At 56.0% G+C, this 13,221-nt stretch overlaps 1 protein-coding gene across 5 annotated transcripts in view; it reads right to left on the reverse strand.

Moving 5' to 3' along the window:
• Window positions 1–13,221, reverse strand: part of KCNH6 (potassium voltage-gated channel subfamily H member 6) — a 32,307-nt gene that overhangs the window by 1,463 nt on the left and 17,623 nt on the right. For 4 of the 5 annotated variants that reach the window (XR_005954244.1, XM_041426286.1, XM_041426285.1 and 1 more), the window contains 10 exons: window positions 12,924–13,135; window positions 8,785–9,213; window positions 7,658–8,057; window positions 7,243–7,442; window positions 4,674–4,926; window positions 4,072–4,265; window positions 3,133–3,232; window positions 2,425–2,712; window positions 1,805–1,985; window positions 221–419 (listed from right to left, as the gene is read on the reverse strand). Coding sequence is in view for 4 of the 5 variants with exons in the window: in XM_041426286.1 (XP_041282220.1) it covers window positions 221–419; window positions 1,805–1,985; window positions 2,425–2,712; window positions 3,133–3,232; window positions 4,072–4,265; window positions 4,674–4,926; window positions 7,243–7,442; window positions 7,658–8,057; window positions 8,785–9,213; window positions 12,924–13,135 (2,456 nt within the window). In the remaining variant the exon portion in view is untranslated. Of the gene's footprint in view, window positions 1–220; window positions 420–1,804; window positions 1,986–2,424; window positions 2,713–3,132; window positions 3,233–3,741; window positions 3,838–4,071; window positions 4,266–4,673; window positions 4,927–7,242; window positions 7,443–7,657; window positions 8,058–8,784; window positions 9,214–12,923; window positions 13,136–13,221 lie in introns of all 5 variants that reach the window. The other variant, XM_041426284.1, reaches the window with a different exon arrangement.

Below are 13,221 nucleotides of genomic sequence, written 5' to 3' on the forward strand. Positions count from 1 at the left end.
GAAGAACCCACTTCCTTCCCTACTGATGGGGCAACCTGGCAGTGTTGGGGATGGCAGCTGTGCCCCAAAACCAGTGATGCACTGGGCAGATCTGCTCCCAAGTCAAGACCCCATTGCTTTGCTGAGACCCATGAACGTTTGGCTGTGCCTTGCCTGGAGAGAACTCGGGACTGGGGCAGAAGGACCCTGGCGGGTGCTGAGCCAGCAGGGGTGACCTTACCTGCTCCTGGGTGGGCAGCTCCTGGTCCTCCAGAGGTGCACAGGGGGCGAGGGGCTCCAGGCTCCGCGGGATGACGCCGTACATGGCCAGGGTGTGGGAGGTGGGCGAGATGGGGCTGTACGCGGGTGGCACTTGGGACAGCTGGCGCTGCAGGAGCTGCAGGATTATATGAATGTCTGACGACATCCTGGACTCCAGCCTGGGGACAGAACAGCCCAGCGTCAGCACGGAGAACCCTTTTGCATGCTGCAGCTGGGCAGGGGAGGCACTGGGAGGAGGTGCCAATCCTGCCACCCCAGGGCAGTGATGCTTTGCCTGCTGCTCGTTGAGGTTTTTAGAGAGCTTCAAACCAGCACTGCCAGAGAGAGATCAATCCTGCCATCTCTCTCCTGCCACACTCAATCATCCTCTGCCCAGTTTTATGTGGAGCCAAACTGGGATCTGGAGTGGGGATTTGAAAAAAAGCTAAAATTACCCTGGAGGGGGGAAAAAATTGCAATGGTTAGTTTTAATCTGGATCAATTCTCCAGGCCAGCTGCCTGTGCTGACAGATGGAGCAAGGCAGGTTAGTGCCAACCACTTTTAACTCAGGAACAGAAGAAAACGGAAAAGTAGAAGTCTCTTCTTTGTCCCTTGTCCTTGACTGAAGTGAACAGCTCTGGCAGGAGTGGGCACGGCCCTGCTTGCAGGACACAGTTACAGCATCACTGACAGAGTGGGCAGATCTGTCCCCCAGTGCTGGTGCACTGGAGAGACACCTAAACACAAGTGTGTGGTGAAATGAGCTCAGCAACAGAACCCACAGTGTCAGCCCCTCCTGTGGGTGCTGCCTGGGGACCTTAAACCTGCACCTCCAGTGTGGGTTCTTCCTTCTTCAAAAGTCACAGACCAGCTGGGGTTGAAAGGGATCTTAAAGCTCATCCAGTTCCATCCCCAGCCATGGGCAGGGATGCCTTCCATTTGCCTTCCAGGGATGCAGGTTGCTCCAAGCCCCTTCCAACCTGGCCTGGAACACTTTAGGTACGGGGCAGCCATGGCTGCTCTGGGCACCCTGTGCCAGGTCTCACCACCCTCACAGAGAAGGATTTTTTCCTAGTATTCAATCTAAGCCTGCTCTCTGTCAGTTTGAAAAATCATGTATTTTTTCTTATTTAGACACTGGTGATGGTCATGAGGCTTATTTGCTCAAGCAAGAGGGTGTTTGTAGGTCTTTGCAGCAGGAAGAGGAGACCTGCAAAGCGCTCCAGTTGTGCCTGTGGATGGTTTAATATCTGCAGTTGCATTGAGTTTGGAAGTCACGGCAAAGTGACAGATCTCAGGTGGCACTGTGGGAGATCCTGGGGGTGGTGACACCTGCCAAGGGTGGTGGCACAGCAGCAGATGAGGGGCTGGGCTGCAGTCAGGGTCAGGACTTGCCCTTTGAGAAGCCGCTGCATTTGCAAAGCACTCCCATCCCCTCCCCAGGAATGCAGCGTCCCAGGGGTCAGGATGTGGTGTTGCTGCACACAGAGCCCACTGCAGCCACCTCTAGAAAGCAGAAGGTGATGGCCCAGAGCCCCCCAGGTCCTCTCCAACCCTGCCCACCTGCTGAGCTGGGCCTGCAGGAGCTCCAGCCTGGACTCGATCTGGCCTGGCCTGTAGTCACTGTGCAGGGGCACGTCCTGTGAGCTGTGCACCAGCGAGATGTGCTGCAGAGGCTCCGCAGGCTGGGCTGGCTGCCGGTCCTCCCAGAAGGTGAACATGTTGGGAATATCCAGGGGAGTGGCTGGAAGGAGAGGAGACATCTCAGCACTTGTCTTGCATCCTCCAGCCCCACCGGTATGGAGGTGCTTCAGATTCTGTCACCTGATACATGGAGGATACATGTCACCAACATACACGTGGAGCCACCACTGACATCATGGAGAGCTATCCCCAACACCCTTGGAGAGCCATCACCCACACACATGGAGATCCATCACCAACACACATGGAGATCCATCACCAACACATGGAGAGCCACAACCCTGACTGACGTACATGGGAGTGGCACAGGAGGGACAGAGCAGATCCAGCTGGGGACAAAAGGCAGCCAAGACCCTTGACCTTGGAGTGTGGCTCCCCTCAAATACACATGAGCAGCTTGGCCCTGCTCCAAGACAAGGCCATGATACCCAAGCACGTCTCAGCACCCTCCTGCCAGCTCTGCCTGCAGCCCTGGGTACCTGTGTAGGACTGGCTGCTCTCCGCTGCCTGCTTGCCGACCTGCGTGTCACCAGCGCTGGTGGTGATGAGGCTGAGCGAGGGCAGAGCCAAGTCATCCTTTTTGGGTGTGGGGAAGGGCTCAGCTTTCACAGGGCTGCCACTCTTGGCCTCGTCGTCGCTGGCCTGGGAGCACGGAGAGGTGCTGCTGCCCACGTCGTCCCACTGGTCCTTACTCAGCGGGTCCTGCGGGTTGGTGAGCTCGGAGTAGGTGTGATACTGCTCTGCATCAGAGATGCCCGTGTCTGGGTCTGTGGGACAGCACAACAGGTCACTCTGGGGAGTACCACACATGAAAAAAACAGCCCCCCGTTCCCTCAGGATGCCTGTAGGGCTGGGGCACCCCAAGGGGAGGGACGGAAGGCAGCTTGGGTGCCTGCAGGATGGTTTGCAGGGACAGAGACATCAGCTACCTCTGCTTTGGGGCACCTGCCCGGGTAGTAATTAATACAGATGCCACTGTCCTGCCCTGCAGGCAGGGCTCTGCCAGTGCAGGGGACTCACCAGGCTTGTTGGGCTGGCAAGGGGAGTGCTTGCGGCGGCGAGGGGATGGTTTGCAGGGACAGAGACACCCAGGTACCTCTGCTTTGGGTCACCTGCCCGGGTAGTAATTAATACTGATGCCACTGTCCTGCCCTGCAGGCGGGGCTCTGCCAGCGCAGGGGACTCACCAGGCTTGTTGGGCTGGCAAGGGGAGTGCTTGCGGCGGCGAGCCCGGCGGTAGGTGCAGTCGTACTCCTCGCTGAGGGGTGAGCGGGGAACGCTGTCTGCCTGAGGAACGAGAGGGGCTGGTCATCAGGGAAAGGGTGTCATGTCCCATCCGTGCGTGCATGGGGGCTAAAGCCCTTTCCGTGTCCTCTGAAGGTGAAGGTACTTCTGTCTCTTCACCACTGCCCTGTCCCACCCAGTGCTTCCTGGACTGGTTTCAAAGCTCAAGGGATTCCTGAAGCTCCTCTGAGACTGAGGTAAGTGTGTCAGGGCCACGGGAGGGAAGGAGCACCCTGAGAATGGCAGGACATCCCAGAGTGGGACAGGACATGGAGGGAATTTTACTTTCTTGTCTGTATTTCAGGTCTCTGAAAAAAAAATGTCAGGAGAGGACAAAGTTCAGTCATGCACTATAAAAGTAGATGTGTCCTGCTGTGGAGGAATCATAACTCCCTGGAGAATGTCCTAGGAAATGTGGCTGTTGCACCTCCTGACAGCCTTGCTTCAGCCCTTCCACTTGCCAAATTTAAGCACTGACTACATTTGCTCCCTGGGGCAGCCCTGGCACTCACATCTCGTAGGTTGAAGGTGATCTCTAGGTTGCTCCAGAAGTTGTCAGAGAAGGCTGGGTACATATCCAAGACCTCCAGCAGGTCCTCACGCTGGATCTTGTGCAAGTCGCAGTAGGTCAGGGCCCTCACGTCGGCGTTTGTCAGGAAAGGACAAAGTTCAGTCACGCACTATAAAAGTAGATGTGTCCTGCTGTGGAGGAATCATAACTCCCTGGAGAATGTCCTAGGAAATGTGGCTGTTGCACCTCCTGACAGCCTTGCTTCAGCCCTTCCACTTGCCAAATTTAAGCACTGACTACATTTGCTCCCTGGGGCAGCCCTGGCACTCACATCTCGTAGGTTGAAGGTGATCTCTAGGTTGCTCCAGAAGTTGTCAGAGAAGGCTGGGTACATATCCAAGACCTCCAGCAGGTCCTCACGCTGGATCTTGTGCAAGTCGCAGTAGGTCAGGGCCCTCACGTCGGCGTTGGACTTCCCTGGGCGGGCGTAGAGGCTGATGGGCTCCCCAAAGATGTCATTCTTCCCTATGCCAAGAGACAGCTCATTGTGGAGATGTGGGCACCCACTACTGTCCAGCTATTCTGGTCCAGAACCCCTTACCTTGGGGCTTGTGAACAAGGGGATGCCCAGCAACCCCAACTCTGATTGTGTGTTGGGGATAACACTGTGAAAGCCACCAGTGATGGTGACACCAAGCCAGGCTGGAGACTGCTGAGCCATGCTCTGCTCTCCTCACTCCTTTGCATCTCCCAGGGATCCTCCTTTCCCTGTCCACTGGCGTGGGGACCCATCAGATGCTGAGGAACAACCTTCCCTTCCCCAGTATGTGGGGAAGTTCTTTACCCTCACCTGCCACCCTTTGTCCACTGCTCACTGCTCATCACCCTTTGCCCCTCGCCCGTCACCCCTCACAAAAGGAAGGACTTTTTCACCTAAGATGGCCACCACAATATCTTCCCTGAGGATCTCAATGGAACCCCGGGAGATGAAGTAGAGTGTGGTGAGGACATCTCCGTAGTGCACCAGGGTGTCCCCGGGCGGTGCATGAGTCGTCTTGAACTTCATGGCCAGGGCGCGCAGGCAGCCTTTGCTGGCTCCCCGGAACGCTTTGCAGTTCTGCAGCAGCGTGCGGTTCAGGTGCAGGCAGATGTCGGCCTGCAGGCAGTCGGGGAAGCCCTTCAGCACCTGTGGAGAGCCAGGGAGAGATGCCATCAGGCCACTGTCCCTAGGAGGAACGCTGTGACAGAGCTGAGAGGTTGTATGACACTCAGCATGAAACAATGGGGCCAAACAGGGAGACTTTGCCCAGGAAGCCAAAGGTGGGGACATTTTCCCATCTCTGGAAGTGTTCAAGGCCAGACTAGATGGGGCTTGGAACAACCTGGTCTAGGAGAAGATGTTCTTGCTCATAGCAGGGAGTGGAACAGTTTTAGCTTTGAGGTCCCTTCCAACTGTAAACCATTCTGTGATTCCGTGATTTCGATCATCTTTTGATCTTCCCTTGGTGGATCCCTGCCTGCCTGTCGCTGGCTTTTACTGCTTGTGGCTGGGGACAACTGCACTCCTAAGCAATAAATAAAAGTAACCAGTTCAATCTATTTATACCCAATGGTGGCATATCCCCTTTTTCATCTTTACACCCACTAATCTTGGATGAATGAGAGCAGAAACTGGCACAAAGAGCACAAAAACCCTCATAGCAGGGAGTGGAAAAGTTTGAGCTTTGAGGTCCCTTCCAACTGTAAACCATTCTGTGATTCCGTGATTTCGATCATCTTTTGATCTTCCCTTGGTGGATCCCTGCCTGCCTGTCGCTGGCTTTTACTGCTTGTGGCTGGGGACAACTGCACTCCTAAGCAATAAATAAAAGTAACCAGTTCAATCTATTTATACCCAATGGTGGCATATCCCCTTTTTCATCTTTACACCCACTAATCTTGGATGAATGAGAGCAGAAACTGGCACAAAGAGCACAAAAACCTTAATTAAACAGCACCTGCCTGAATGCCAAGAAACAGCAGCACAGGACAGTTGTGTGCACTGACAGCTAAATATACCTGTGCAAATACCTCATGTTGAACAAAAGCTGAATCTGAAGGTGACATCAAGGTAAAACTCACAATATGGAGAAAGCTGCTGCCACCAATGACTCACAGTGCCAAGGTGAAAACCACCTGGGTTTGGGTTTTTTTTTGGAGAGCAGCATATGGCCCTGGGGTCCTCCTTGCTGTCCTCTTTGCTCACATCCCGCTGGTGGCCAAATCTGGAACAGCCATGCTGGGGCTGGTGAGCACGACTTGTTCCTGGCTTCAGCTCGATCTCCCATGCTAGCAGAAGTGTTTCCCTACTGGGAAATCAGGGGTGGACGAATTGATCAGGCTGTGGGGTGATTGATGAGATCACGCTGTGTCTCTGCAGCAGCCAGCAGGAATCGGTGTGAGCGGCGGCATGGCTGAGCCGCAAGCTCAGCTCTCCCTGGGGATTTGTGACCTGGGTTTGTACTAAGCCAAGAGCACCTGTGCTTATGGTAGGGTGGCACTGCTTCTCGTTATTGCCACTGATGTCCAGCCCAGGGTGTCTCCTCCACCTGAGAGGTTTAACCCAAAGCTCTCCCAGCAGCAAACCCACAAATGCTGCTCAGTTGTTTCATGTGGCAGCAGCAACTTTAGAGGGAGATGCTGAATTCATACAAATCTGTGTCCTGATGCTGCTCAGGATCAAATCTTAAGGAAAAGAAGGAGCATTAGCATGGAATGAGTGGGCTGATAACCTGATACCTAAGAGACCAGGAATACAAGGTCTCATGTCTCTCCTTGCCTTATCCTTTTTCATTCCTCTGCCTTGCTGCTGGCCGAGCCCTCATGTCTGTGCACTGAATCCCAGGGCTGAGTCCAGTCCCCAGCCCAGAACACCTCAGCCAAGCTGCATCCTCATCCCCACAGAGCCCTGGCACTGTCGGCACAAAGGCTCGGAGACACGGCGCCTCTCCAGCACAGCTCCGCCATTGATCCCCCCTTTGCTAACAAACAGCTGCCTCTCTGGGCTCTAATTAAAATGGATCGAGGTTTATTTAAATGCCCTCCTTTCCCTGCTGCGAGAGCAGGATGCACTTTGCTTAGCAACCGGTGGTGTGGAGAGGAACTGGATCGATACCTGCTCCGCTCCTGTGACACCAACAGACACCAGCCTGAAAGTGCTCAGTGGCAAGAGGGACTCTGAGCTCCCCACCAAACCTGCTCTCTGGCCAAGAAATGTGCTCATGATCCTGGAAAACCTCTGGGTACATGTAAAGGAATGGGCAGAAAAAGGAGAGAAGGAGAAAGGGGGATGCAGGAGGTGGAAATGCGAAGCTGTATGGATAGAGTCTGTCTCCAGCCTCCCAAGTCTCCTGCCTCTATCCTGGTCAAAAGGATGGAAATATTTGGGTGGACCCAGATCTAGACACTGTGTTGTTTAGGACAAAGTGCTGTGAGGACAGAGGGCCTACCTGCCCACACTCACCGCGTTCATGTCGATGCCATTGGTGTAGGACCAGGCATGCTGGAAATACTCCTCCAGGCGTTGGCGCAGGGGGTTGGGGATCTGGTGGAAGCGGATGAACTCCTTGACCCGCAGCATCTGTGTGTGGTAGCGTGCCGTGCCTGAGTAGAGGCGCTGGATGATGGCTGAGACGTTGCCGAAGATACTGGCGTACATCAGAGCTGAAACGAGAGGGCAGGACTCAGTGGGACATGGAGAGATGCGTGTCCAGCTACATGAGACCTGGAACCAGCAGATTCCCAAAACCCATATCTACCAGGACCTGAGAACATGTATTTCTATCACCCCATCCATTTGTCTGTGCAGAAGAGGCAGAGGGAGATGCTCCAACCTCCAAAGCAGGGATGGGAACAGTGGGACGTGCGCAGGCACTCACAGCCAATGAGCATGACACAGATGGAGAAGATCTTCTCAGAGTTGGTGTTGGGCGAGACATTGCCAAAGCCCACGCTGGTGAGGCTGCTGAAGGTGAAGTACAGGGCAGTGACATATTTATCCTTGATGGATGGGCCAGAGGAGAGGTCGCTGTCGTTGTAGCGCTTGCCAATTTGGTCACCCAGGTTGTCCAGCCAGCCGATCTTGTGCTCCATGTAGGGCCGCTCCACGTTGCCGATGGCGTACCAGATGCAGGCCAGCCAGTGGGCGATGAGGGCGAAGGTGCACATGAGCAGGAAGAGCACGGCTGCTCCGTACTCCGAGTACCGGTCCAGCTTCCGCGCCACGCGCACCAGCCGCAGCAGCCGGGCAGTCTTCAGGAGGCCAATGAGGGTGGTGGTCTGCAGGGGAGAGGTGAGACACCTCAGGGACATGCAAAGGACAAATATGGCATGTTCCAAAGGCATGTTCCCAGCTGAGCCGTGCTTCCTTTGAAGGATAAAAATGCATTTCTAGAGTGTGAATCACCTTGTCCTGGAGGTGACCTCTGAACTAGGTCAGATGAGTCACAGCACAGGAAGGGCAGTTTGCCTGTGCTGATCATAAAGGCAACAAGCTCTGGGATTAGGGATGAGCAAGTGAGAAGAGCCAAGGCCAAGCCTATGTTTCCTGATGGGTCCTTGCCTTGCCAGCCATTGCTCCCAAAAGAACTCCTTTTCAATCCCAGAGGTGGAGCCTCCAGGCAGTACAGTAACTAAGGGTTATCCCACTGCCAATGTTTTGAGTCTGACTGGCAATGCACCCCCAAATTCACCCACACTGGAGTGTGGGGTCAGCCCTTAAACTGAGCCCCCAGCCTGCTCTGCTGGGTCAGCCTCAACAAGGGGAGTGGATCCACTCCTAACATTAGAGTAGGGATTGCCTGACACTAAAAAATTAAATACCAGGTCCCAGCTGCTTAAAAACCTGTAAAGACACCCTTCTCCACCCTGTGACCAACTACCCCTCTTCCCATGGATTTAGCCATCCACCTCTTACATCAAACTGCCCACATCTTTCTGTCTTTCTCATACATCTCTCCCTATCCACCCACGCGTCCCCTTCTGTCCTGATAGACCCTGCTCTTACCTCATCAGAGCCAGAGCGGAAGATGAGCAGGTCAAAGGGGATGGCAGCCACCATGTCAATGAGGAACCACCCCTTGAAGTAATGAATGGCGATCTTGCCGGGGTGGCTCACCACCTCGTCGTTGATGTTGACATAGGTGGTGCGGAAGTTGATGACAATGTCCACGATGAACATGATGTCCACGATGAGGTCAATGATGTTGAGTGGGTCACAGGAGTAGCTGCAGTCCCAGCGCTTCTCCTCCACCTGCTCCTCGTTGAGCAGGAAGGCGGCTGAGTAGGGGGTGAAGACAGCAGTGTAGATGACCAGCAGGAGGATGAGCCAGTCCCACACGGCCTTGAAGGGGCTGTAGTGCAGGATGGTCCATCGGTGGATGCGCGGCGCCTGCAGCTTGTACTCGGGAAGGACGTCAGCGCCCAGGGACAGCACCTGCCAGGAGAGGTGTGTGAGAAGGATGTGAGACCAGGAGAGAGGTTGGATAATGCCAGGAACTGGGCAAGGGACTTCCATGTGCTGGTAGAGCATCGAGGAGCACACAATGGTTTCCTACAGCTTTTTCACCTTTGTTGGCTGCATATGTGTTTGTCCAGTTCCCACTGTGGCTGACACAAGGTCCTTGTCTGTCTGTGATGGTCACAGCACCCTTGGGGCAGCTTCTTACATGCTTTATGGCCTTCTGACCCAGCAGAGAGGAAAGTGCCTGCTGCTGAGCCTCATTCTGCCCTCAGCTCTGTGCCTGCTTGGGAGCTGCTGGGTGTCCCTGGTACAGGGCTATGGGAAGGGCAGCTTGGAGATGCCCTCACATGGCTGTGTCACCCGAGGTGACAGCAGATTAGGCATCCTGCAAGCCTTGCACCATGCCTTTCTTGGCCATAGCAAGTATCTTCCCCTGGATGTCCTTCTGGCACACTTGTCCTCCAAGCAGGGGGATAGCTTGGGCCACCTGCAGCAGAGCCTCAGGCAATGCTCATTTCCCATCTCACCTGTGGCCACCAACGTGCAAACACCATATCAAGTGGTGAGATGGTGCAAGCACCCTCCATGGTCACATGTCCCCAGGGCTCGCTGCTTTCAGGGGGACAGTCCACAGCCCCAGTGAGTTCCCCACACATCCAAGCCTGGCCCAACTCCCCCTCCAGGACCAATGCCAGCTCCTGGTGGCTCTAAAGCCACTGTGGGGACACAACACAAGGCACTGGGTAAGGGAGGGGTGGGGCTGCCCTGCTTTGGTGCTGAGGGGTGGCGGCATGAAGGGGCTTATTTGGAGCTGGAGGCAGCTGGATCCCCTTCCTGCTCCTGCTGCTCTGATGTCCCCCAGTGTCCCTGTGGTGCTGGGACCCGTGCCAGTTGCAGAGGAGGGTAAGGGGCACCTCAATTCTCTCTCCTGGCACTGAGCCCCCAGGTAAAAGGGAGCTTTTTGCAGGGCTGCAAAGGAGAGGAGAGAGGAAAGAGAAGAGAGGAGAAAGGAGGATCCACATATCCCAAGGCAATAGAGATGAACATCACCATGGATCTGGCAACAGACCTGGAAGAAGGGTCTGATCCTTCCCGCCCTGACAGGAAGGATCAAGGTTTCTTGCTCAAGCGTTTCCTAAGGGCTCCTGATGCTGCCATCCAAAGTGGATCCATCCCTGTAGCCCCATCCCACAACAAGCAGCCTCTCCCACATCCCAGAGCCCCGGGACACCGGCGAGTCCCGTGCCCCAGAGATGTCCCCTGCTCCTACCTGCCTGCAGCTCGCCCTGCGCCCCAGGCGGCAGCTGGCCCTCGAGGTCCGGGTGTCCACCATGGGGGCCCCCAGCCCCACACGCCCAGGCGGCGTCCGGCACGGCGGGCGCAGCGCTCGGGCCGTGGCATTGCCCACGCAGGCACGCAGGCACTCGGCCAGGCGGGTGGGAGACATGCGGCTGCGAAGGGCATTCGGGAGCCCAGCGCGGATTAATCAAAGCCAATCGATGCCGGGCCCCCGTGGGGACGGGAGCGCCAATGGAGCGGCGGGAGCCGTCGACGTCGTTGGTGGACGGAGAGGGGAGGGATTGGAAAAAGTGACCCAAACGCAATCGTTGTGGAGGGAATGAGGCGCCAGCTGGGCTTGGGGACCGGCTCCTGTGGGGATGGTGGGGACGGGAACAAGGCAACACTGATAAAACGCTTGAGCCTAAAATTAGGATGCACCTGGAAGAGCTGAGATGGGCTCCTTCACCTTGTGTCTGGGAAAACCAGCAATGCTCCCAGCCTCAGCAGCTGAATGCTTGTTCTGCCTGGCTGGAGGCAGCTCTGTGGGGCCAGTCCTGAATTCAGGACATCAAATACTGTTCCTTGTGCTGGGGCACCTGCCCTGCCCCTCGTTCCTGGCACCTAGCTCTTGTGGCAGAAGCAAGAACAGGTTAAACACTCTTGCTTTCCAGGCAGGAATGAATAAAAAACCACAGCCCCAAAAATCTGAGGCAGAAAAGAGTAAAGAAACAACCCCCAGAAGAGCATCCAAACCAACACAGAGCTAAGAAGCCCCTGCAGCCTTGTTCCTCTCTGCCCCTACGGGATGGGAAGGTCACCCTTGGGTGGTCTGGGTGGCCCTGGGAGTCTCTGAAGTTGGCAGTGCCAGTGTTCCCCATGGTGATCCTCCTGGGTGCCCCATCCCTTTGTCCCCTTCCTCCTGCACTTTAGCCGTGGCCACAGCCTCATGGTGTGGGGTGCTGGGTGCTGGCAGTGAGCGAGGGAGTGCAGAGGGGAGAAGGAGGAGGAGGAGGGAGCAGGGTGTGTGTGGGCTGTGGGTGACAGAGGGGGGAGGCTCCTGTGACCCTGGCTAACCCAGGCCATTGCTCATGCCCCATGGTTCCCCAGCACCCGTCACCTTCCCATTGCCCCCAGTGTCCCTTGCCTGGTGCTGGGGATAAGGGGACTGACCTGAGGTGGGGGCCCCTCCAGAATCACCAGGAGAGCCTCAAGCACGAGTGGCTGGGCAGGATCAGGCCCATGGTGCTGGCTGCAGGCTGGCAGTGACCCAGTGTTACTCCCAGCACATATCCTGACACAGCTCAGCCCCCCATCCCTGTCCCCAGCACCCTCCTGCCCAGAGGGGCAGATGAGGGGACTGGGACACGTTCCACCTGCAGACAGGACCCCAGCCTGCTGACACTGACCCCACAGCATCCCCACGTGCCTCCAGCTGTGCTCCAGAACCACAGCCCTGTGAGGCTGTGGGACCTTCATTGCACTTGTGGCCTGCCCTCCCTGCCAGCTCACTGCAGGGCCAGACCATCCCAAACAGCTCGTCTCCACTCCCTGCCCACCCGCTGGTATTTTTAGACGGTGTCTCGCCGCTGTCTCTGCCTCACCATGAATTATTTAACATGGCACTGAGACACAAGGAGAATCCTGCACACCACCCCACTCTGATGGAGCAAACTCCCAAGGCTGGAGGCTTTTCTGGGGTCAGATGGCTGTGTTTTCATTAAATTTGCCCTGGGCTGCTGCTGGCAACAATGGGAGGTGCCTTTGGATGTGTTTTATACATTGAGGCTCTTCAGTGCCTCGGTTTCCCCACAGCTAGAAGAGCTCCTTACTCGGGACTGTGGGATACATCAGCACCTTTCACTGATATCCCCACGGGATGCACCATCCCGTGTCCCTCTGGGTGACAGTGTGTGAGTGTCCCCTGCAGTGACAGTGCAGTGCCACCTGCTGTCTCCCAGGGGATCCTGTGGCCCTCGGTGTGCTGACACCAGGCCAGGTTTGTGGCTGGGCACCTCGGGGCCAGTGGTGCCTCAAGGGCTCCGTTCCCAGCGCTGGGGAGCAGGAACAGTGGCCAGATCTCCCCACAAAAGAAGCCACATGCACACACAAACACGCAAACACACGTCCCCTTCAAGGCCACCATCACAAGCAGTTTATGCTGGTGTTTCCCCAGCCACAAATTGCCAGAAATACTCATTTAGGGGACCAAAATGAGCATTTCAGCCATTCAGAGGAAGGCATAACCAAACATGGGGATACTGGCATTTCCTGGGATGGAATCTCCAGCTGTCACTGCCCTCTCTGCTCCTCTCCTCCCAAAGCCACCAGAGTCCTTGTGACTGCCCCCAGCAGCAACACCAGCACCCCATCACTGCCTTGGTGGCATCTCACGGCCCCCATACCTGTGTGACCTTCTCGGTGACGTTCTGGGTGCGCTCCATCACCTTGTGGGGAGCAATTATCTCAATCTCTGTGGTGGAGCCTGAGCGGTGCTTCTCCAGGTTGAACTCCACGAAGTTGAGCGTGAACTGGGGGATCTGGCTGATGGTCCGGTACTTCATGAGGTCCGAGTCCGAGGTGGAGTTCGGGGGGTTGGGCTTGACATGGGAAGCCTCTGAAAGAGGATGGAGAGGAGCACTGAGAAGGGCAGTGTGAGCAGGAACAGATCCCCAGAGCCCTGACCTCGTGTAGGACCTCCAG

The sequence above is a fragment of the Onychostruthus taczanowskii genome, unplaced genomic scaffold (assembly GCF_017590055.1).
Source record: "Onychostruthus taczanowskii isolate IOZ18803 unplaced genomic scaffold, ASM1759005v1 scaffold91, whole genome shotgun sequence".
NCBI lineage: Eukaryota > Metazoa > Chordata > Aves > Passeriformes > Passeridae > Onychostruthus > Onychostruthus taczanowskii.